The sequence below is a fragment of the Calliphora vicina genome, chromosome 2 (assembly GCF_958450345.1).
Source record: "Calliphora vicina chromosome 2, idCalVici1.1, whole genome shotgun sequence".
NCBI classification, from domain to species: domain Eukaryota; kingdom Metazoa; phylum Arthropoda; class Insecta; order Diptera; family Calliphoridae; genus Calliphora; species Calliphora vicina.
Window position 1 is genome coordinate 76,961,366 of NC_088781.1, and position 27,454 is coordinate 76,988,819.

At 32.7% G+C, this 27,454-nt stretch overlaps 1 protein-coding gene across 1 annotated transcript in view; it reads left to right on the forward strand.

Moving 5' to 3' along the window:
* Positions 1-27,454, forward strand: part of Cnot4 (CCR4-NOT transcription complex subunit 4) — a 391,020-nt gene that overhangs the window by 267,218 nt on the left and 96,348 nt on the right. Inside the window, exons 11-12 of the mRNA XM_065499894.1 lie at positions 1,841-2,031; positions 24,551-24,662. Of these exons, the coding sequence (XP_065355966.1) occupies positions 1,841-2,031; positions 24,551-24,662 (303 nt within the window). The remainder of the gene's footprint in view (positions 1-1,840; positions 2,032-24,550; positions 24,663-27,454) is intronic.

Consider the following 27,454-nt stretch of genomic DNA (forward strand, 5'->3'; position numbering starts at 1 on the left):
CTAATTGGACATGATCCTGAATTCAAATACAATATAAATGTATTAAGAACTTTTTTTTGTCGTTCATTAATTCGTGTTTTAAATTGAGTAACTAATTCTTTAGTAAATTAATTATTAACAATTTGTATTATACCCTCAAGCTCTGTCAACGTTACCGAATCTTTGCTTAATAAAGTGGTCTTGGGGAATTACACAATAAAGGAAATCTGTCCAAAGTTTGATATCATTGTCAGTGAACATCACTAATTTGAAGTCAGAGTGTATGATTGACGCATTTATAAATACGCAAAAAGTTTATTACCATATTAGACAAAGCTGTTCAACGATGTTCAAAATTATGTGTAAGACGAACTCCATGTTTTTCTTGCAACAAAACGTTAGTTTGCAATATTTGTGTTTATCATTCTATTTATTAAATATTTTGCAACACTTACGTTATTTTAAGATCATGGCTTTCATCTATTTCAATGAAATCATTATAAATGTCATCCTCAATATCACTTTCGACGACCGTTTCAAAATCACATTCAACTCCTCTTTAATCTAAGTTATAATTTTGATTATTAATTTCAATTCTTCTACTATTTCGCCAGCTCAGAGAGTTCTTTACCGATCTTGTTGAAAAATGGTGTCCGAATTACTATCCAATAGAACTAACATTGGTCGCGATCGGAAGACATCGATTTCAAAAGTTGGTTTACTTGACGTGAAATGCCCCATATGTATCTCCACAAATTTCGCTCCAAATAAGTTTTATATATTCAAAATTCATGTCACCAAATTTTGTTACGATCGGTCCATAATTAGTCATAGCTCCCATATAGACCCGCTTCCGAAAATCACTTTAACGTGCATAAATCGCTTAAATGTTGGTACACACAAAATTCAACATAGTTAAATTTAATATAGACATAAATCACACGACCTAATTTCAAGGTGATCGGTCCATAATTGGTCATAGCTCCCATATAAGGCCCACTTCCGAAAATCACTCATGAATATAAATTATTGATATTTAAAAGAAAAATATTTTTACTCATTTACTTGGTGTAGGGTAGTATATGGTCGGGCTTGACCGACCATACTTTCTTACTTGTTTCTTATTGTACAATTGCTTAATAACGGTTTGATCAGGCGACCGTCTACTACTTTAACCCTCCGTTAGTCGCAACTGATCTGGTTAATACAGCCAAACATTTTAGTATTGAAAATTTTTTTAAACACCCTAAATTTTATTTTTATTACTCTTTTAAATACTTTGAATTTAATATTGTTTTTTTTTATTTTATTTATTTATTCATTCAGTTACAGAATCCTAGCCAATAGGCCATAATAATAAAAGCAATAAACAGAATTTGTGACTACAAGTCTCAAATTATATCAAACAAAACTCATTGTATAATAAAAATTATTGAGTTCAATTAAGAAAAAAATTCAAGAAGTACAACACTCAAAATTTTATGTTTTTATATTTACGAAATAAAAAGTGAATAGATTATTTTCAAACGCGGCTTTTTCTTTATTGATATCAATTTAATACATTGCGACTAGCCTCAATTTAAAATTATTGCGACTAACGGAAGATCAAAAGGCATTGCAAACAATTATTAAGTCGCTTGTTGTTCTTAAAAGTTATTTTTCATTAAATCAAACTCGGAAGCCATGTTAAAAAGCATTTAGTACACTTTTAATAATTCTTCAATTTGTCAATCCAGTTTGTTAAATCTATCAGAAAATTATGGCTATATTACAACGCTGATTGGCATCAGTATCGTTGTATACTTATTAGTTTTTTTTTAATTATAAATAAGTACTTGCCTTAAAATATTATCTCTTTCAGACTTTCAATCTAGTTCCAACAATTACTTAACTAGTTCCGATTTAAGTCGACAATCAAACTATCTTCAGTACCAACAGCAACAATCAGCAGAATCATCGAACGATATCCTACAGAACTCTTTGTTTGGAACGAACATGTCAAAATTTTTTGATTTTCACAAACATCAACAACAACAAAAACTTCAACAACACGTAAGTAATATTTTAAAATTAAATTGCCAAACAAATTTTCGAAAAATGTATATATTTTTATTGCGACCAAATTTATTTTTCTTTAAATTTTAATTTGGCCAGCTCTGTACGAAATACAACAAAATCAAATTTTTTCCAAAATTACAAGGTCCGACCAATAAATTTTGATAGAGGTGACAAAAAAAAAGACATGTGTATCGACGTTTTGAAAGTTTACATCTGAATTTCATTTGAGGGGGGTTAAAGTTTCCAAACTCTGGCACATTCTTATTGTTAATCGGCATAAGATACATGTGATCCTTACATTTTAGGTATTAAATGTGTTCAGCAAATTTATATAAAATTTTACGGAGAACATTTTTATAGAATATGTTAACATTCTAAATCCTCAAGACATGGGTCTTTTTTGTCCTTCTTTTAAAAAGAGCAAAAACACCATATAATATTATCCATCAAATTTTACTATAAGTCCTGAATACACCGAAAATTCAACCAGAAAGTCAGAAATAAAGTACTCCAAGCATGAAAAAAAAAATAGTTCAAATTTAACTAAAAATCACTAAAATCTCTATTATTTTACCTTCAATAGCAAATTTGGATAGGAAGTATTCATTAATTAATTTTTTTTAGCTCTAGGCCGTAACAATTATGACATTTATAATAAAACTCAACATAATTGTTATTTTCTGAGTTTTATTTTTTTGTCAGAAATAATTGTTATATTCAGATTTTTATTTTTTTTGTCAGGAATATTTGTCAGACTTTGAGTTTTATTTTTTTTTTGTCAGGAATATTTGTCAAGCTTTGAGTTTTATTTTATTTGTCAGAAATAATTGTTATTTTTTGATTTTTATTTTTTTGTCAAGATATATTTGTCAAACTATGATTTTTATTTTTTTGTCAGAAATAATTATTAAAAAATAATAATACAAAAATTAAATAACAGGGTGTTATTTGGAGCTCGAGTACCAAATATAGGGCCAAATCCGGGTAAACAGTTTGGTACTTTTTTTAAAACATAATTTTTCTTGGGCACATTATCACAGATTTTAATCGTTTAAAACATGTCGGTAGCATAAACAATTTTCCAAAATGGAGTATTTTTAAATTTCAAACTTGGTGTTCAAGGAGGAAAAGAAAAATTGGTACTTTTCCCCTAATGGTACTTTTTAATATTTAAAATTATTTCACTTATGGATGTTAAAGTTAGTTGATATGTATCTGAGTGAAGTTAGAGTGAAGAATAGGGGATAATATTTAGGTACAAAAATGTGAGAAATGAACTATAGGTACTTTTTTGTTCTTCCAATGGTACTTTTTGAATTTTCTATAATAATGGACCTAGAAATATGAAATTAAGCATATATGGTCCTAAGTGAGTAAGAATTCTAGGGGGATACTGTTTGGTACTTTTTCTTTATTCGGATGGTACTTTTTCTAATTTCTTCACCAATGGACCTAGAAATATGAAATAAAGTTTATATGGACCCAAGTGAGTGGGAATCCACAAGTGACTGCTTTTTGGTACTTTTTTCTATTCTAATGGTACTTTTTGAATTTTCTATAACAATGGACCTAGAAATATGAAATTAAGCGTTTATGATCCTAAGCGAAAATTCAAACGGATATTTCATGGTACTTTTTCTTTGTTCTAATGGTACTTTTTTGAATTTTCTATAACAATGGACTTAAAAACATGAAATGAGTGATAATTTTAGGGGGAGACTTTTTGGTACTTTTTCCTTATTCTAATGGTACTTTTTTGAATATTCTATAACAATGGACCTAGAAATATGATATTAAGCATATATGGTGCTAAGTGATTGAGAATTCTAGGGGCAGACTTTATGGTACTTTTTCTTTATTCTAATGGTACTATTTGTAATTTCTTCACCAATGATATTATAAACATTAATTAAAGTTTATATTTTTTTTTTATTTATTTTAATTAAGCTTGAGGTCACGTTTTTATATAAATAATTTTATTTATTTATTTTCAATATTTCGCTACTCTTGTGTAGCATCATCAGGAAAACTGTTTAACAAATTGATTATAACAACAAATAGTTTTTTTCATAATTTCAATAAAAATTGTCAAAATGAAAATTTTTTAAATATTACACAAACAAAAAATACTCACAAAATATTTAAATCAAAAAATATTCCAACAATATTTAACTTCTGTTTCCGTTTTTATAAACTAAGTGTCTGTAGTTTTGAGCAACATTATCTGTATCTGCCTTAAAATTAATTCTTAGATTAGTTGGTACATTAATAATTGTAACATTTCTAATATATAACGACGTTTATAATTATTTTCTGTATTTAAAACTAATATATTTTCAACGTCAGGATAGTGACTCAAATTAGCACAATGTGATGATAATGCTGTTTTTTGTGATGAAATGTCTCTGTATTTTTGATCTTTTTTATATAAAAAAGTGACCTCAAGCTTAATTAAAATGAATAAAATTAATAAAAAAATTACACATTATCATATTAAAGTTTATATGTATTGACCCGAGTGAGTGGCAATCCACAAGAGGCAGTTTTTTGGTTATTTTTCTATATTCTAATGGTACTTTTTGAATTTTCTCTAATAATTGTTTTTTTCGATATAAAGATAAACAGCATAAAATAAATACAAACCAAAGAATAATAACAAGAAGTGAAACGCTGTCAAAAAGACCTTAATTGAAATTGTTTCACATAACACTTTTTGTATTATTTTTGTTTCACTTTTATTTTACTACTGCAGTATGAATTCCACAAACCGAAGCAATGAATGAAAATCAAAGTCAAATATTAACCAACGAAAAAAAAAACGAACTATAAATCAAAATGAAATCTCCGAGTACTGGTAATTATTTTCCTATTGTTAAAGAATTGCCCAACTGCTCTGTGTGATCCAGCACTTACCCAGCAAAAATTTGGTAATGGCAACTAGTTACCACATACATTATTATGAGTGGTGGTTACCCAGCACTTTATAGTATTTAGTTAAGTAGGTACTTATTTTAATACAGGTAGGTAATGAACTTTTGCATTTATCTCAGCTATCTAGTGTGTTTGACTGAAAAACAAGACGTGGTCAAAGTCATTCATTATACCCTACACCATGGGGGTATATTGGGTTAGTGCTGCTCTTTGTTACGTTAAAAAAGTACCATTAGAATAGAAAAAAGTACCAAAAAGCAGTCAGTTGTGGATTCCCACTCACTTGGATCCATATAAGCTTTAATTCATGTTTCTAGGTTCATTGGTGAAGAAATTACAAAAAGTACCATTCGAATAAAGAACAAGTACCATAAAGTCTGCCCCTAGAATTCTCACTCACTTAGGACCATATATGCTTAATATCATGTTTCTAGGTCAGTGGTGCTCAAACACATACCATCAAAGCTTTGGTTGCGTTGGTAAAACAGCGGAGAATAAAAACAACAACAACACCACAACTGATTTGATTTTGTTCTCTGAGATGAAAACAAAGCAACAAACCAGTGTTACCACTTCATGTGTAATTACACATATTGTGTGTAATTTTAACTTGGATGTGTAGGCCATGTGTAATTGAGTGAATGTGTAATTTTAAATTCCAATTATATCCAAAATAAATTGTCAATGTATGTCTTTTATCTATATTTTGGATTTTAATTGAATGAATTATGGATTGTTCAGATTTCAAAACCGACTGAAATAAATATGTACGTTTATATGAGGGAATAGCTACTATCCTATATTTTACTCCTATACTCAGTATAATGGAATTATATGTATGAAGATATGAATCTAGTTTGAACTAAATTAACATTAAGGTTTGCAGAAAAATACGATAAGTAATTTGGAGATTGCTACGTTTGGTTTTCCAAGTGGACATTTCGCCGTTTGTGATAGTTTTGTTTGAGTAATATTGGTAATAGAAACTAAATTTTGGTTTATATTAAAGACTTTTAATTCCAACATGAAAAAAATATAAAACAACAAATAGTATTCAATAACTATACATTTTTACAAGTTATTAAAAATTGTTATTGGAAAAACGTTAATTTTCAAGATAACCCAAAATCGAAAATTTGTATTTTTATAATTTTAAATTGTTTATAGAATAAGGGTAGCGGTATTTACAGATAACGATATAAACTATTATATCGGTAACGGTAATTGCAGTTATTTCGGGGTAACGTTAGCCAATCTTAACAGAAAAAAACAAGAACGTAGGAATTTGTGTGAGAAAATGTTTTTTACAAATTGTTACTAGTTATTTTTTTACCCGTAAGAACTGTTTTGTGTTTATGCTATTGTCTGTCTAGTTCCTGGTGTGTGTTTTAAATAATAAACAATAAAATTGACTTACTATTTACTATTTTGGAAGCTTTATTTCAAATTTATAACTACAAATTTTAAAAACATAAACGTTACAAGATTTTACTGGTAAAGCATTTACTGTGAAGGAAAATGGTCAGAGCTATAATTTTTAAACAAATACTAAAAAATATTTATCTTTGAAACTGAAAACAAAACTGATTTCAAAGCACTTTATATAAAATAGGAATAAATTCAAATTCGAAAGCAAACAGTGTGCTATTTTTTAAATATTGTTAAATTTTTAATACAAATGTAACAATTTTCAATGGAATAATCTCCGAATAAACATTGATTAATATTTGTTAAAAGCGTATTTGGGATTGACATATTTGACTGATCTCAAGAATTCATTAAATTAGAAAAGTTCATTAAAAAAAAGAGATTGCTAACCTTCTTTTAATACCCTAATATATCCAATTCCTGGATAAATTAAAATCACCGCAAGTGAAAATTGTCCATTGACAATAAAGTGATCGTATTTGGTCCAAACTGTGAAAAACCTTTTATATTCATGACAATTTTAGACAATTTCTCCTATTGAAATCACGAAAATTTATTTACATGTGTAATTTTTTCTCGTATGTGTAATTTAGGTATGAGGATGTGTAGTTTATAATTTTCTTGGTGGCAACACTGCAACAAACACATGATTATTATAAGACAACACATAAGTAAGCTTATAGTATATGTGTATCAAAGTAACGTCAGCAGAATTTGCTTGCCCTATCACGCGTGCTGTTCTAGGTCCATTGTTATAGAAAATTCAAAAAAGTACCATTAGAATAAAGAAAAAGTACCATAAAGTTCCACCTTGTTTTTTTAAATTCAATTCGGTAAATATGGTTTATATTCTACTCAACAATAATACATTTAAAATTATAAAAATGATTTTAATTATGACAAAATAATATATAAAATGTAGCGATAACAAAGTTGTTAATGGAAAAGAATATATTTAAGAATTGCATAGTTAAGAATTATGTTCTTTCAAATAATTAATTAGTTTTTTTTTTAAAGTTTCATCAGAATAAGAAAAAGATTTTAATTCCCTAGGAAGCGTATTCCATACTCTAGATACCCTCACTTGAAATGATCTTTCATATACAGCAGAGGCAATCTGAGAAAATATTATCTGTAGATTCCTCAATGACCTAGAAAATTTAAAGTTATCAGCGATGTATTTTGGACAATTTCTCCTGATAATCTTGTAAAATAATAACAAAATTCTTGAATGAATCAAGTTTCCAAATGTAAAGCCAATAAATTTTAAAACAAATTCTGATACATGCTCCCTATCCCGCAATCTGTATACATATCTAACAATACGATTAAACGTTAGATGTAGACGTTTTAGTATCACAGAGTTAGTTCCACTACATAGCTCCATACCATACAACAAAATCGACATTAATAGAGAACTAGCATTACGTTTCCTTATACTAGTTGGTAAGTATAGGTCCAGAGACCACAAAAGTCTTAAAGTAAAATTTACACAAATTTAAATTTATACATAATCTATGTGTCGTGAAAAATTCAACATTTCATCAATATAAACTCCTAAACACTTCATCTCAGAAACATAGTTAAGCCTAACACTACCCACATTTATTTTTAACTCATCGGAGTCAAACCCAAACTAGGGTTAATTTCAAAACCATTATCACTCATCCAACTCACAACCTCATCAAGGTGAATCTGAATGTTGGCCTCCAGGACATCAATAAAATGCCTTTCCGATGTAAATAACATTTGAACGTCATCCGCGTATGAAAATATTTTCACTAAATTACCATCTACTATATTCATTAAATCATTTAAATACAACATAAAAAATAAAGGACCTATAACAGATCCTTGCGGCACACCACTAGTAACCTCTAGAGCAACGGAATCTCTACCCGCCAAAGATACGAACTGAGATCTTTCATGTAAATATGAGTAAGCAAGTTTACACGCTGAAAAAGAGAAATTAAATTTATTACATAGTTTCATAACCAATTTCGAGTGAACTTCGCTATCAAAAGCTTTCGATAAATCCAATGATAGTAAAACACTACATTTTTTATTATTAAGGTTACTTCTTATAGAATCGGTTATACTTACTAAAAGAGAAGTAGCACTATAATTCTGTCGAAAACCCGATTGATTAACATGAAGAAATTCATTACGATTGATATAATTTATCATATGATCCTTAATAATATATTCAAAAATCTTTGAAAGTATCGGAATCACCGAAATTCAATCAGAGGTCATAATTGAGGTATTAATGATATGTGTAAGTGGTGTACAAATATAAGGATATATAATTTTAATGAACTTCAAATTCATACCATCATATCCAGCTGCATTAGATTTGATTTTGTGAAGTGCCAAGAATATATCAGATTCTTCCACCGAATGAAAAGAAAATGAGTTCACCCCAGCAAAATTCAAACTATTGATGGAGAAAGATGTAGGTTCTTGTGATTGATTGGAAATAAAGAAGTTGTTAATTTCATTAGGATCTATATCATCAACATCCTCTTCAGTCCCAACACACCCATTTCTTCTTAAAATATTCCACATTTGTTTGGTATTAAGACCCTCTAAAAGGTTTGCATGTGCCTTTCTCTTCGCATTTCTCACAATTGTCTTTGTTCTATTCCTTATCCTACAATAGATTACCCAATTCTCTGGGGTGCGATCTTCCATAAATGCTTTATATGCCAAGTTTCTAAGTGAGATAGAATGCATAATTTCCCAAGCTTTCTCACTCAGAACCTATGTATATGCTTAATTTCATGTTTCTACGTCCACTTTTATACAAAATTCAAAAATTACCATTCAAATAAAAAAAAAGTACCAAAAAGTTTCCCCCTAAAATGTTCAATCACTTAGGACCATATATGCTTCATTTCATGTTAAGTTCATTGTTATAGAAAATTCAAAAAAGGAGCATTAGAACAAAGAAAAAGTACCATGAAATATCCGCTTGAATTTTCACTCACTTAGGACCATAAACGCTTAATTTCATGTTTCTAGGTCCATTATTATAGAAAATTCAATTCACTCAGACACATATCAACTAACTTTAATATCCATAAGTGAAATAATTTTAAATATTAAAAAAGTAGCATTAGGGGAAAAGTACCAATTTTTCTTTTCATCCTTGAACACCAAGTTTGAAATTTAAAAATACTCCATTTTGGAAAATTGTTTATGCTACCGACATGTTTTAAACGATTAAAATCTGTGATAATGTGCCCAAGAAAAATTATGTTTTAAAAAAAGTACCAAATTTCCAAAAAGTACCGAATTTATATTTTTATTTTTTGATAACTAAAGAATACGATTTAAAATTAGTTTCTATGTTTATTGGTTTAAAAGATACATGGGGTGCCAAACAGTTTTTATCCGTTTTCTTCGAATTTCGAAAAAGTACCAGATACCTGTCAGCTTAGTTTTTAAATGGAATAACATGCAATTTTGAGTTTTTTTTGTATCTTCATTAGTTTTGAAGATATAAGTTTACCGAATTTACCCCTTTTACCCCCTAAATATTGGAATTTCCAAAAATCACTTCTTATTGAATCGTTTTGTGGAGGGAGGAACCCAAAAACTCAAAAATTAATATTTATTTCTGACAAAAAAATAAAAATCATAGTTTGACAAATATTTCTGACAAAAAAAAAAATAAAAATCAAAAAATATCAATTATTCCTGACAAAAATAATAGAACTCAAAGTCTGACAAATATTCCTGACAAAAAAATAAAACTCAAAGTCTGACAAATATTCCTGACAAAAAAAATAAAAATCAGAAAATAACCATTATTTCTGACAAAAAAATAAAAATCAAGAATTTAAAAACCATGTTATTTTATGAAAATATGGTTGAAAACGATCAAAATGGTACGCTTGACTTGACTCTCCGATATTATCTTGTGATGGCTTTTTTCCTTAGAAATTTCAAGAATAATTATTATATTCGGTCCCTGTGTCCAGCATAGTTCAACAGCATAAATCAACATTCAAATTTTTTTTTTTTTATTTCATATTTTATTTATTGTATCTTCACAAAATAATGTGAACTATCAATAATTTGTTCAAATCTTAAATCTAAATATTATTTTTTATTTACGTCCCACCACAGTTGGACGAAAAATTATGTTTAATTTATAGATCCTATCATCAGCGCAGGTCTGTTGGATTCCTTCTTCTTAGTCGCATGTAGCCATTACTTCTCATTAATGTTCGTGCAAGTGGGTTTGGGTAAACTTCTAACTTTTTCAAATATGACTCCGCTTGTTTTTTTATTTCATTTTTCACCAGGGAGACACCTAGGTCCTTATGAATGTTAATATTTCTCACATACCAAGGCGCTGCTGTTATCATTCGAAATATTTTATTTTGGAATCTTTGAATTTTTTCAATATTAGAAGCTGAGGCCGTGCCCCATAATTGATTCCATAGCACCATATGGGTTTTATTATTGAGCTGTACAGCAAAAGTTTGCAATCTAAACTCAATCTCGAGTTTTTACCAATTAGCCAGTAAATTTGTAGTAATTTTAACTTAATTTGAGTCAATTTCGTATCTATATGCTTTTACAAGGTAAGACGTCGGTCTAGATGCAGACCTAGATATTTAACTTCAGTTTGTTGAGGTATTATATGATTATTTATTAGGATTGGAGGGCACGATTCTCTACGCAATGTGAAAGTGAGATGTATACAGTATATGGTCGAGTATATGGTCTTGTAAAAGTACAGATGCTTCTTGGGGGTTTTCATGAATGGCTAGTATAGCTGTGTCATCAGTAAAAGTTGATATGTGGGTTCGACTGTTTGTAGGCATATCACAAGTATATAGCAAATATAGCAAAGGGACCCAGTATACTTCCTTGGGGTACACCTGCTTCAATAGGCTGTGGTGAACTTATGAAGTCTCCCTCTTTAAGAACGAACTTTCGATGACTTAAATAACTTTCTAGAAGCTTGTGTGTGTTCACTGGTAAATATTGTTTTATTTTTATCGATAATCCTTCTTGCCATACTTTGTCGAAGGCTTGCGAAACATCGATGAAGAGTGCAGAACAATATTTTTGTCTTCAAATGTCTTGGATATGATTTCTACCAACCTGTGAGTTTGTTCTATGGTGTTATGTTTTTCTCGAAATCCGAATTGATGAGTTGGAATATAATCAAAATGAATGGCTTTAACTTGTGCATCAACAGTATTTCGAATAGCTTTGATATATTTGACAATAGATTCTACTTTACTGTGATCTTTTCCCGGCTTAGGTATCATTGTAACTAAAGAAACCTTCCATTCTGGTGGATAATATTCAAGGCGTAATATAGCATTAAAAATAAATAGGATTATTCTTAATGCAATTTGGGGTAGCTCGAGGAGCATCTTGTTACTGATTTTATCAATACCAGGTGATTTTTTGGAGTTTAAATCAACAATACCCTTGACAATCTCTGAAATCTCAAAACGAAGTGGTTCAGCTGCAGTACTATGGGGTAAAGTAGGTGGTAACTCTATTATGTTGTTTGGCTCTTTTGGGGAAAATACATTCTTTAGATGACTAACAAACAGGTTTCCTTTTTCAGTATCGTTTCTCGCCCAGCCTCCACTAGAATTACGTAGAGGAGGTCTGCTCATAACAGGTCTTTTTAATTTTTTTGTAGCTCGCCATAGAGAGTAGTTTGAGTACTGGGTGGCATCTAAGTTCTCCAGATATTTATTAATCGATTCAGTTTTGCGTTTGTGAAGAAGCATACTGAGGCGTTTGCGACATTTTCTAAGCTCCGTTTTAAGTTGAGGGGATCTATAGAGTTGCCACTCTCGACGAACTCTTCTTTTTTCAGCTAATAACTGAACACTGGCGTGTTCAACAGCAAGTTTTAAGTTTTGTTCAAAATTTTTTAGTGAGATATCGATATCTTCTGGTGTTCTTAGCGATATATTTTCTGTACTGTTTGTGCTAATATATTTTCTATATTTCAACCAATTTATTTTCGTTCTTGATATTTCAGAGTGACCAGTCGGGGGTACTATTTCTAGGGGGTTCAATAGAGTAACGAAGGTGGGTGAGTGATCCGAGGATAATTCTAATGAAGATTTAACCTGCATTAGTTCCATTGGTAAATTGTTTGTAACTGCAAAATCAATGACATCGGGTATTTTGCTTGGGTCAGTAGGCCAGTATGTTGGTTCTCCGCTCGACAGCACATTCAAATTCAATTTAGAAATTGTATTAAACAAAGCGCGACCATTCGGGGTTACAAGTCTTGATCCCCAGTGAGTATGCTTAGCATTATAATCGCCAGCTGCCAGGAATCGGGGTCCTAGTGATTCGTAAAAATGTTCATATTTGTTTTCAGTAATCGAGTAGGCCAGTATGTTGGTTCTCCGCTCGACAGCACATTCAAATTCAATTTAGAAATTGTATTAAACAAAGCGCGACCATTCGGGGTTACAAGCCTTGATCCCCAGTGAGTATGCTTAGCATTATAATCGCCAGCTGCCAGGAATCGGGGTCCTAGTGATTCGTAAAAATGTTCATATTTGTTTTCAGTAATCGAAAACCTTGGAGGTAAATATATCGACGAAATTAATAGGTTTCTGTAGCAATCATCCAAACAGATTGTCGTAGCTTGAAGATAATCTTCACAAATATCACACATTGAATGGTGTTTGATACGGGTTTTAATTAAAATTCCAGAGCCGCAACATGCTCTATCTCTTGGATCATTTGTGCCATAAAAAACATATCCATTTATCTTAAATAAACTTCTAGACGTCAAATGGGTTTCCGAAACTAACATTATATCAACTTCATGACTTATAAGAAAATACTCGAGTTCGTTTTTATGTTGGCGAATGCCGTTAGCGTTCCTAAAACATATTCTTAGGCAGTTCATGGTCTGTTAAGCACAGCCTGCAATAGCATTGATTGCATCTTAAGCATTTCTTGCATCATGTTACTCATTGAGTTTGTAAAGTTATTTACCGATTGCACAAGAGTTTCTATTGTAGATTCTAGTCTGGTAAAATTGAAAATTGGCGTTTGCTCTTTTACCTCTGGGTTCATATTTTGGTTTTGTGGTTGACGGACTTGCGTCAGAGTTTGGTTGTTTCTTAGTACATTTGCATATGTTTCTTTGTTGTCATATGTCTGTTGCAACGGGGGGTGGTTAAAATTGATGTTATTTAATGGCTGACTAGTTCAGTTCGGACGTGTTTATTTTTAGTCCGAGTTAACTCGTTATTTTAATGTATCTATCGGAAAATAAATATAAATATCACCTGTTTATTATTTACGCGAAAGGACGTTTTTTTTAAATAATATTATTAAATAAAAAATCAAAACAACAACTAAAAGACAAATAAGTAAAAAAAAATTCTTTATATTTTTTTCTTTTTTTGAACCTTTTTTGTGCATTGACTATTAAATAAAGATCAAGAGTGTTAACGAAAGTAATTACAAATACTCTTAAATGAGTCTCTTCAACGAAAACAGTGAACGAAGGTTAAGTGTAAACGGCAGAAATGCATACGTTACAGTTAATGTAGACGAAAAAAATATAAACAAAACAAACAGAAGAATAGATGACAACTTGTTTTTAACCGCCAAACCTGTTAACCGCTCTCGTTCTTGTTCCCCCGCATTGACAACAACTAATGATTGTCAAACAAAAGAAAATTCAATTCAATCAGAAAATAAAAATAATTTATCTATGTCTGAAAGTATGCTAGCTATATCAGCTTCAGATATGAAATCCACCACACTAAATACAAATAAAATTAACCCATTAAGCGGCGCTGTACCCAAGATTAGTCAACCATTAAATAATGATAATAAATCCCAAATACATGTTGGAATGGACCGGTATATTACAGTATTAAAACGGGCACGAAGTCCCAAGTCTTCGAAAGCGGCACCCTTGGCCAAATTATATAAGGATAGTGAACCTCATAGACTAAACAATGAAAATCGTTTTTCTATTCTGGAATGTGAAACTAATGAACCAGTAAATAAAATCCATTCTACAAAACTTGAGAGAAAATAATTCGAATCCACTGGTTCAGAGCCTGATCTCATTAATAGGAGAGAATTCTTTTTACGTAATCCCAATCAAGAAAGGCACGATTCATGAAACTAAAATACATGTCAATAGTGAAAACGATTATAGAAAGGTTGTAACATATTTTGAAACTCAAAAGAAAAGTTTTTACACTTATCAGCTGAAAGGAAGCAAGGGTCTACAAGTTGTAATAAAGGGTATTGACTGTAATGTTGAACCACTCGAAATAAAGCAAAGCTTAGAAGATAAAGGCTATAAGACAAAAAATGTGATAAATATTAGAAATCGCGAAAAAATACCCCAACCACTCTTCCGTGTTGAACTTGAACCCGGTGACATAAACCTGAAAAAAAATGAAACACATCCCATATATAACTTGAAGTACTTATTGCATCGTAATATTTCGGTAGAAGAACCACACAAACGATTTGGCCCCGTTCAATGTATGAATTGCCAATAATATGGACACACCAAGGCATATTGAAAATTGCCACCAGTATGTGTCATTTGCGGGGAGTTGCATAACACATCCCAATGTAACAAATCTAAAGATGATCCTAAAATAAAAAAATGCAGCAAATGCGGAGGTAACCACACAGCAAACTACAGGGGTTGTCCTGTCTACTCAATTGTTAAAAAATCACAAAGCCAGAAACCAAAGATTTTCCCTGCTCAGCCATTAAATAACATCAATTTGAACTACCCCCCGTTGCAACAGACATATGACAACAAAGTAACATATGCAAATGTACTTAGAAACAACCAGGGTTAGGTTAGGTTAGGAAGGGTGTACATTGAGTGTACTTCCACCCAGATACCTTGAGGTCCATTGTGATTCCCTTCAATAGAGATAGATAAAGATGATAGCATTAGAGTAAGCAAAAAGAAGTCCAAAATTCCGTCTGATAAAAAGAAGAAGAAAGAAAGGAAAGATAAGTCTTTTTACGGATTTGGACCTGCCGTAGAACGTCCCTTAAATAGCCACCCTATTCCCTTAATGAAACCCAGTATGTTGCTTAGTTTGCAGCCAGCAACACTACCAAGTTCGTCCAGAAATCTATTTCCTAGCCATTTAAGTCTATGACCCTGTAGCATAGGGCAGTTGCACATAATGTGCTCTACTGTCTCTATCTCCTCTGCATCCCCACATACTCTACAGAAGTCCTGTGTGCCAATATCCCATTTACCCTTAAAGGCTCCAATTGAAAATGGGTGAAATGGTACCCTTAAGGACGAGTTGAAGTTCAAGGTGAAGGTGATCCTACTATGATCCGAAAAGGAACAGTCCGTGGATACCCTCCAATCTCTAACGAAATTATCATCTTGGTTCGTCAAGGTCATGTCTATAACCGCCGGCCTATCTTTGTTCCTAAACGTGGGCATGTTGCCCTTGTTACAGATAACTAGATTATTGACAGTTATGAAATCATAGACGCACTCACCTCTTTTATTGATGTCAGCACTGCCCCATTGGCTGTGATGAGCATTTGCATCACATCCCATAACCAGGATAGCACCTCTCCTTTTTGTGTACGCCGTTAGCTCCAACACCTCATTGCCTGGTGGATCTGCTGCATCATACGGCATGTACACCGAAGCCAAAGTCAGCGTCCGCTCACCCCTGGTTTCCCTATTCACAACAGTGATGTCACCGCACCTAAAGGAATGAGAAATTATTAGTTTGAGTTCTCTCCTTGCCAGGATACACGTTCTTACCTTGTCCTCAGTGGACGGGATAAATAACGTGTATACCGCTATCACTAACCCGCAAACCTTATTTTGGTTAATCCAAGGTTCTTGGATCAGGGCCACGTCGGTCTGGGATTTGGTGAGAAAGTTTGTCAATTCTGTTGAGGCCGCTTCACAATGATGCAGGTTTATCTGCACCACTAGCAGCCTCTTTGGTAGTGTCATGTTTCGAGTACCGAAACCTGACAGTGCCAAAACCAAAATTGACAACCCCTTTCACCTTGTCCAAAATCTCGAGGGATTTACGATCCACTGCGAACCGGAAATCCCTCCCGTTGTTCTCCTTACACACCATAGAGGCTACCGCCTTCCATTGGTCTATAGGGAGATCAACATTATGTTTTTTCAATAGTGCCAGTATGGTTTCCACCGGTCTTACGGGTGGAGGAATTCATACTGTCACTATTGACCTTAATGGTAGTTCTGAAGCGCGTATCACTTCAAGTTTTAAGGCTGGATTAAAGTCACCAAGTTTCCCAACTACGGTCCTTAAGAATTCAAATGAATTTTTATTTCCGCAGTTTATGACCTTGACTCCCTTAGCCCAGTCAGCACCTTTAAAGGATACGTCTGGTCGTCCCCAGATCTAGCCCTCTTAATGGTCTCCTTTTGGGTACCCTTAAGAGTGCTAGATGGGGTTACACCAGCATTCCCCGAAGCCTTGCTGCATCCTGGTGCCTTCGATGACGAGGTTTGAGGACCAACGGATCCGTTTCCCTTAATGTTACCCATACGGGCACCCTTAAGAGAATCGGCCGGAGGATTCTTCACTCCCTTCGCACCTGACACCTTTCGCATCCACAGTTCTAGCCGAAGCACCGATTTGTAGGATGGTAGAAGAGCCCCCCTCCTTAGTTAATACCGCACTGCTAGTGGTTGGAGCTGTCGACCTTATACCCTTTTGGGTGTCAGCCAGATCGACAGCAGCTACCACTTGCTGCTCAACAGGAGAAGACTCCCCCAAGAGTACACTTACAGGGCCGTAGATTCTTTCAAATCTAGCGACGTCCTGTCTATGTTTCTTGAGAAGGTACTTCTCCTTTGCAGTTAATGACCCAGGATCTCTCTTTCCCATCTTTGCCAGAAAGGCTAGAGATTTCCTAGTGGCATTTTTTGCCCTATCCTCTTTCGTTCGGCCTGGCTTATCAGTGTCTCGTGGAGTGGCATTAGGCAACTCCTCCACGGCGACCTGCCGAACAAGATTGGCGACCTTAGCGCCATGTGGATCATCTTCTGCCGAACGGCTCCTTTGGTTGTCCTTGTCACTAGCAGTGGGAGGGGATGTTTCCGTTATCTGATTCTGAGCAGCAATCATAGTGATCTCATGCTCATCATCAGATAACAGAGCCAACTCCTTCAACCTCTGAGTGGCACTAGTTTCCCCAAAGGAGTCTTTCGACAGTCCCAAAAGACCATCCACATCCAGTTCACTCACCTGTCCTTCATGCTCCAGAATCCGAGCATGAACGTCTGTCAGGGTTAATTCACCTTCTAGAGTGCTGTCCGAAACCCCCCTTCCGATTCCTTAGTTTCCCTAAAATCGGAAGTCTCCTCAGTAGTTGTGGTTTTTATATTTTTAGGATCAATTTTGTTCCCACGAGTAGGCACGTAAAGACGGACCATCCACGCAGTGACGGCGTGCGTGGACTAGGCAACTACTTACAACAGCGTATTACCCTGACGTTGAGGGGAGCTGTTAGCGGTTAGTTTCTTTAAACACTAACTAACCATCCAGGTCCTCGGCACTGCTACCACTCACCTTGACCTTAAGAGTGTATATTTTTTCGTGACCCCCCAGGTAAAGCCTCTACTATACAAGTGGCGAACTCAAGCGTGGATATCACGAGACGATATATGTCATAATAATTGACGCGACAGCTATGGGACACACTATCGCCCCAATATCTTGACAAGATGAGTAACTTTTAGTTAATACGCTCCTTTGAAGTCGCGACCTCCTTTGCGAAAGTGCCAGGAAACATGCTCAATCGCAAAGGAGGTCTAGACCACAGAGTGTATATAAGCCCTCGCATCGCTTCAAGATCGTTACCCACGCGAAGGTAGAAACAACCAAACTCAGCCGCAAGTCCGTCAACTCCAAAACGAAAATATGAACCCAGAGGTAAGAGAGCAAACGCCAATTTTCAATTTTACCCGACTAGAATCTACAATAGAAACTCTTGTGCAATCGGTAAATAACTTTACAAACTCAATGAGTAACATGATGCAAGAAATGCTTAAAATGCAATCAATGTTATTGCAGTCTGTGCTTAACAGACCATGAATTGCCTAAGAATATGTTTTTGGAATGCAAACGGCATACGCCAACACAAAAACGAACTCGAATATTTTTTAAGAAACCAACAAATTGATGTAATGCTGGCTTCTGAAACTCATTTGACGTGCAGAAGTTCCTTTCGAATAAATGGATATGTAATATATGACACCAAAGATCCCAGAGGAAGAGCATGCGGAGGCTCGGCAATTTTAATAAAAGCTCGAATAAAACACTACTTAATGTGTGATTTTTGCGAAGATTATCTTCAAGCTACTACAATCTGTCTTGAAGATTTTCATCGAAACTTAGTGATTTCATCGATATACTCACCCCCAAGATTCTCAATTACAGAAAGTCAATATAATAGATTTTTTAAATCACTAGGCCCCCGTTTCCTGGCTGCTGGCGATTATAATGCTAAGCACACATTCTGGGGATCACGACTGATTACCCCTAAAGGTCGTGTTTTGTTCGACTCAATTTCTAAAATGGGTTTGCATGTGCTTTCGAGCGGCCAACCTACTTACTGGCCTACTGACCCACGAAAAATACCGGATGTTATTGATTTTAGCGTGATGAAAAATATCCCTAGAGAAATGATTCAAATTGAATCCTCGCTGGAACTATCTTCAGATCACACACCCACTATTATTACTTTATTGAGCCCCCTAGAAATTGTATCCCCGACTGGTAATTTAGCGATGGCAGGCACAAGAATAAATTGGCTCAAATATAAAAAATACCTCAGTACACATTGCTCGGAAAACATACCGCTAAGAACACCAAAAAACATCGATCACTCTCTTATCAATTTCGATAAAAATCTCAGAATGGCTGCTCAACATGCTACCCAAACCCCCCGACAATTCAGATATAATAGAATTAATTCTGCAGATGTCGAATGGCTCTTAAATGAAAAAAGAAGAAGAAGAATTTGAGAAGATACTTATGAACAAGTTGTACCCGATGTTAACTGAAAACAATTGTATTCCGAATCATCAATTTGGATTTAGAAGAAAACACAGTACTATCGAACAAACCCATAGACTTGTAACTGACGATGTTAACTGAAAACAATTGTATTCCGAATCATCAATTTGGATTTAGAAGAAAACACAGTACTATCGAACAAACCCATAGACTTGTAAATATAGTGAGAAAAGCGTTTGAAGAAAAGAAATACTGTTCTGCACTCTTCATCGACATCTCTCAAGCGTTTGATAAGGTATGGCATGCTGGATTAATATACAAATTGAGTCAAAATTTACCGGCAAACACACATAAGCTGTTGGAAAGCTATTTAACTGGTCGAACATTTAAGGTTAAAGAGGGAAACTTTTTAAGTACTGCTCAACCCATTGAAGTTGGAGTCCCCCAAGGCAGTATCCTGGGACCTTTTTTATATTTGATGTATTCGTCTGATATGCCAACTAACAATCGCACTCATACATCAACATTTGCTGATGATACTGCTATTCTAAGCATTCATGAAAACCCTCAAGAAGCGTCTCGTTACTTACAAAACCACATATTTGAATTAGAAAAATGGTTAAAACAATGGAAAATTAAAGTCAACGAGCAAAAATGTACACACATAACATTTACATTGCGTAGAGAATCATGCCCCCCTATTCATATCAATAACCAAACAATAATTCAACAATCGGAAGTGAAATACCTCGGAATACATCTCGATCGTCGCCTTACATGGAAAAGTCATATAGATGCAAAGTTGACTCAAATGAAATTGAAATCAATTCAAATGAATTGGCTTATTGGCAGAAACTCCACGCTTAGTTTAGATTGTAAACTTCTACTTTATAACATGATCATAACACCGATATGGTGTTATGGCATACAGTTATGGGGCACGGCCTCAGTGTCAAATGTAGAAAAGATCCAAAGACGCCAAAACAAGTTTCTAAGAATGATCACAGTTGCCCCCTGGTATATCAAAAACGCGAATATACACAAAGATCTAAACGTGCCCTTTGTAAAAACTGAAATCTCGAAAAATGTACAAAAATATTTAAAAAAAGTTCACCCAAACCCGCTGGCCCGCAACATATTAGATAACCGTAAAGGAGGGACACAGCAGACCTAATCTAGAAGGAAGAATGCCAATTTAACCAAAACAACCATGAAGACAAAATTTTTTCGTCCGGCACTGGCTGGACTAATTAAATAATAATATTAGATATAAGATTTGAACCACTTATTGTTAGTTCATTAAATAATGAAGATACAATAAATAAATGATGAAAAAAAAAAATTTAATGGCTGAGCGGGGAAAATCTTCGGTTTATGGCTTTGTGATTTTTTAACAATTGAGTTTGCTGTGTGGTTACCTCCGCAATTGCTGCATTTTTTTTTATTTTAGGATCATCTTTGGATTTGTTACATTGGAATGTGTTATGCAACTCCCCGCAAATAACACATACTGGTGGCAATTTGCCTTGGCGTGTCCATATTCTTGGCAATTCATACATTGGACGGGGCCAAATCGTTTGTGTGGTTCTTCTACCGTAATTTTACGATGCAATAAGTACTTCAGGTTATATATGGGATGCGTTTCAAGTTCAACACGGAAGTGTGGTTGGGGTTTTTTTTCGCGATTTCTAATATTTATCATATTTTTTATCTTAAAGCCTTTATCTTCTAAGCTTTGCTTTATTTCGAGTTATTCAACATTACTGTCAATACCCTTTATTACAACTTGTAGACTCTTGCTTCCTTTCAGCTGATAAGTGTAAAAACTTTTCTTTTGAGTTTCAAAATATGTTACAACCTTTCTATAATCGTTTTCACTATTGACCTGTATTTTAGTTTCATGAATCGTGCCTTTCTTGATTGGGATAACGTAAAAAGAGTTCTCACCTATTAATGAGATCAGGCTCTGAACCAGTGAATTTGAATTATTTTCTCTCAAGTAAATAGGGGGTGGTTTTGTAGAGTTAATTTTATTTACTGGTTCATCTGATTCTCATTCCAGAATAGAAAAACGATTTTCATTGTTTAGTCTAGCAGGTTCACTATCCTTATATAATTTAGCCAAGGGTGCCGCTTGCGAAGACTTGGGACTTCGTGCCCGTTTTAATACTGTAACATACCGGTCCATTCCAACCTGTATTTGGGATTTATTATCTTTATTTAATGGTTGACTAATCTTGGGTAAAGCGCCGCTTAATGGGTGAATTTTAATTTTAGTCGGTTTGGTGGATTTCGTTTCTGAAGCTCATATTGCTAGCATACTTTCAGGCGTAAACAAAGTATTTGTATTTTTTGGTAACTCCAGATTAACAGCTGTTGGGTTTTCTTTTGTTTGACAATCATTAGTTGTTGACAATGCGGGGGAACAAGAACGACCACGGTTAACAGGCTTGGCGGTTAAAAACAAGCTGTCATCTATTCTTCTGTTTGTTTTGTTTATATTTTTTCATCTGCATTAACTGTTACGTATGAATTTCTGCCGTTTACACTCAACCTTCGCTCACTGTTTTCGTTTAAGAGACTCATTTAAGAGTAGTTGTAAATAATTTAGTTAACACTCTTGATCTCTATTTAATGATAATGTACAAAAAAGGTTCAAAAAAGAAATAAAGAATTTTCTTTACTTATTTGACTTTTAGTTTATGTTTTGATTTTTTTTTATTTAATATTATTGAAATATAAGCGTCCTTTCGCGTTAATAAAAAACAGGTGTAATTTATATTTATTTCCCGATAAAAACATTAGGATAACGAATTAACTCGGAGTAAAAATAAAACACGTCCAATCTCTATCACAGTCGTAATGACAACTACATTAAAAAATAATTGGAAAACTTTTTTAATTCAAATGAAATGTTGGCGGTCCGTTTTTTAAATAAAATTATAGTTGTTAATAATGATTATTCTGTTGAATTTAAATACATAATATTTTGAGTGTATGAAATTATTATGAGAGATGGAAGTTATTGGGACAAAAATAAAGGACAGTACGATCAACGGAAAGTTCAAAAAGATGGAACTAGAACTGTTTTACTTTTCCTTAGTTTTGTAATGACTTCTGTTAAAATTATCATGTAATTTTCCGTAACTTGACCTATTTATAGCATCGAAAACAGTATTTTGCAGAATACAGTATTGTATTGTGTACATTAAATCAAGTTTTCCAGCCTTAAAAAAGAAAACTTTAAAACTTAATTGCCCAATTCACAGTTGATGTCGTAGCGTTGTAGCATTGTATATCGTGAATATTTTTCAAACTAATTTTTCGAAACAAAAACAAAACATTAATAAAAAAAATTACGACATACAACGTACGACGCTAAGACATCAATTGTGAATTGGGCAAATAATTTAAAAAAAAATATACAGTCTCTTATATTATCAAAAACAGAATTTTGTACAATAGCAATAATAAACCTGTTACGAATACGGGTTTTCATTAAATGCAGTATTATTTCAGTTTTTATTTTTACAAAAACAAATAAAATTGCAAATGTATTTTTACAATGGCATTGCTAATACAAAATGATAGAAACATTTTTGTTCTTGTCAAAAATAAGTGGACACATTAAGAAGTCTTATGAATGGAAGCATCCTTTTTTGTAAACATTCCTTGATGTAAATTTCGGTATTTATAGAGTTCTTTGTATCAAATGTTTGGCTTCTTTTGCCACAACTGCATATTTCTTGCCATGCCAAGAACTTTTTGGAAAATTTTTCTGCTTTTGAGTCCTAAACTTTTCTACAACATTCCCTCGAGCATCAGCAATATCAAAATATTGACCCGGAATATGCGACAAATTTTCCATACGTACGTTTCGTTAACCATTATGCAGCAGGTATATTCTTCTATAAAATTTAACTTCAGTTTCCGTGATCTGTCTTTGGCCTCTAAATTTTTAGCAGAGTTCCTGTCAGGTTAACAACAAATGAACATAATTGACATTAAACATAATAACTGACATGCTTTACAAAGGTAACTTGATAAAAAAAATCAAATAATACTTGGGTTAAAAGTTTTAATGAAAAACCTTAAGTTCTACTTAAAGTAATTTTATTATAGATAACAATATTTTATCGATTTGAATAAACCTTGTGTTCCAAGATTTTGGCAGTCAAAATACAATAAGGGTCCTCATGTAAAGGCTTAAATATTTCGTAAACTGTGCAATCTGTTTTTTACACTCTCGCAAATCGCAACTGTCAAAAAATGTATGGAAATTCGTTTGCACAACACCGATAAGTTTGCGCGACAATTAAGACTCGCAAACTTGAATTTATTGTACATTTGATGAATCCGCTGCTTTTGTTTACTTTTATTTATAAGAACTGAAAATCAAATAAAATATAAATATTTTGTACATGTGAAAATTGTGTAACTTTGGAACAGAATTATTGAATTGAATGGCATTGTGTATGAAAACATTAACCAACAGCTAGAACGTAAACAATGTCTTCCAAAATATGCATACCATCATTTGTTCCAAAGATTTAACTTTCATTCAACAATTTTAGAATTACAATTTATAAAATTTGAAAAAAAAAATATTAAGGTTTTTGTTGAATTATTTTTATTTGACATTTTTATCAAATATAAATTTTCTGTATAAACTTGCGCAAAATTGAAATGGTGGGTTCATGAAACATGTCCCGCAAAATTTGCACATTTCCACAAATGGAAAACTTAAGCGTTTAAATGAGTACCCTTTATATATTTTAGTTTACAAGTTTATTTTTCTCTTCCGAAGTTTGCAGGTTATTGAATTAACAGAAACAGAAATTCTTGAGTACGATTACGAACTTATCTTATAGTTTATTATTACGTATTGCCGCTGGTGTAACGTCATTTTCTGTTTCTGAACACATGTTAAATACATACAAATTAATAAAAAAAGTAAATTTTTAATTATTATGTGTCTACCGTTGCATTTTAGGAGACAATATGCTAATAATTTCCATTAGTCTTGAAATTTAAAATTGTTTAGTGTCGGTTATTTTGATAATATTAGAGTAATTCCATTTAATTCTGGTACGTGAGTACCTTCATTATTTTATTTTTAGTGTTTACAAATTAACGGACCAAACAATATTAACGGAGGTGTGAATGATAACTTACATATGAGACCTTTATTGGAAAACAATCGCCTTAATTCGCAACTGGTAGATCCAAATTGTAAGTATGATATATGTTTATCTCCATAATATAAATAAATTTATCGTTAAATATAAATAATTCAGCTTGTGATCATTGATCCAGATGGATGAATCTTTTTTTTTTAATAAATAACATTTTTTCAATTTAGAATAAACAATTATTCGATCAATTCAAGTTAAAATTATACAAACTAAAGTAATTTTGTAAAAAGAAATTACAATCTTAGATTGCATAAATCATGTTGCACTATCCTATACTTAAATAAAAACAAGTAAGAAAGTATGGTCAAGCCCTACCATATAATACCCTACACTAAGAAAATGAGCAAAAACATTTTTCTTTTAAAATATCAATAATTTATATTCGTGACTGATTTTCGGAAGTGGGAGCTATGATCAATTATGGACCGATCACCATGAAATTAGGTCGTGGGATTTATGTCTATATGGAAGTTATTTATGTTGAATTTTGTGTGTATACCAACATTTTTAAGAGATTTATGCACGTTAAAGTGAAATAATGGCCCGATTTCAGTTTCAATAGGCTTGGTCCTTGGGCAAAGAAAATATATGTAACAAATTTAATCGAAATATCTTCAAAATTGCGACATGTACTTTGCGCACAAGGTTTACATGGACAGACAACCAGCCAGCCAGACGGACGGACATCATTTAATAGACTCAGAAAGTTATTATAAGTCGATCGGTATACTTTAAGGTGGGTGTTAGACTAATATTTTTTACCGTTACGAACATCTGCACAAACGCATTATACCCTCCCCACTGTGGTGGTGTAGTGTATAAAGTGAAGATATTCCGTTCAAAAGTGACAACTCAAAATTTAAATTTTTCAGAAATCGCAAAAAATGTTATACCAATTGAAACATAATGGTAGGCATAACAGTTTTTTCAGCAACAGTTAACAACAACGAAATTCATATTCACCCCTATCGCGAATCAATATTTCACATGAAATATTTTCCCTTTTCCTTTTTTTGTTCATCAACTTTGTTCACGTGAAAAAATTCCCCTTGTTGTGAAATTTTTAGATGGAATTTTGTAAACAATAAACAGCTGCTACGAACAAAATCAACTATTGTGAATGTAAAGTTCATCGTGATATTCCCGATAGCAATTTTCCCTTCGAGGGAAATGGATATTTCATGGGAACAAAATTTCACATGTTATTGCCGATAGGGGTGATTCAGTTCAAAAGTGACAACTCAAAATTTAAATTTTTCAGAAATCGAAACCAATTGAAACATAATGATAGGCATAACAGTTTTTTCAGCAACAGTTAACAACAACGAAATTCACTGATATTTTTTATAGATAAACAAGTGTATTATGCATAGTTTAAGCATATAAACCCGAAAAATTCATTTTGAGTTGTGTCACTTTTGAACTGGATGTGCGATACGTTGGAGCAGGAATGTTCTCAAATAATTAAATTAGCGCTTGGAGGGAGGGAATGGTTTTGATAACTTTTCCGGGATAAATTTTCAGAGCTTGTAACACACAAAATAATTGGATGACGATGATTAAGTTAATATCCCAGCAAAAACTTCGCTTACAAAGCTACAAATAATGTATTTTTTTAATAACTTACATTTTTAGTAGTAAAGTCTAAAAAAATAAAATAAACAAACAAAACAAATAATCAGTTACTTTTTTTCAATTTGCCCATTTTTTTATTGCATGTTTATTTTTAGAAACACAGAAAATAATATTGTATTACTGTGTGAAAACCATTATTTGATGCACAATAAAATAACTAAGCAGTGGTGTAGGAGTACAACAGCAGACTATCAAACGGATAGTTGCTGGTTCGAATCGGGTCTGCGAATTTTTTTTGTGTAAATAAAAATTCTATAAATAACTCTACTAACAAAACAACTTATTTCCGGCCAAAAAATACTTTTGGGACATCGCGAACAAAAATAAGTACTTTTTTTAGTAGAATAGTAAGTAGTCTTATCGTCAAATTCCCCTTATTTTTCAGCTTATTTGTAAGCAAAGTTTTTGCTGGGATGGTTAATGAAAACGATGATGATGGTAATAATATTGACTGAAGTGAAGACAAGGCAGGTTATTTGTGAAGGCATTGAATTAAGCCGAAAATTGGGAAATCATTTTGAAGAATATTTAAAGTCCTCTCAAGTTACTCTATTTCCGGCACAATATCGGGAAATAAATGAAGATTTAAACAATAATTCCTCACAAGTCCTTCCTGGTTCGAAGACTTCATGGTTTGAAGTTCCATCTAACATCGAACCAGACCACCTAGAAGTATACAATTAGATACATAGGTACTAATATTGTTAACATAGGTCCATTTTATTGTTTTTTGTTTCATTATTTTTGTGTAAATTTTAAAATTTTATGAATTCTAAATAAAACAAATTAAATTTTGTAAATTTTTTGTGTTGTTTATTTTATTTACATTAAAACAAATAAATTTATATTAAAAAATGTCTTTTTAAACCTGAAATTGTCTTTTCACGATTTTCCATGCACAATTTTTCCACGATTTTTTCATTATTAAAAAAAACAATGGTTTTAAATTTCCCGATTTGGAACCCACATACATGTGTGTCAAATGATACGAATATCCTTGAAGGCGTTAAAATATTTTAATGACTGACAATTTTATAAATCAGAATATACTTTTACAACTTGAAACGAGTCAATCGAATAAACTACTACCCAGGTATATAAGCCTATGTCGCTGCAGCATAGGGCAATGAAAATAAGATGTTCCATAGCACAGTGAGGCAGAATAAAAATATTGTGAAAATCTGTCATTTCTAA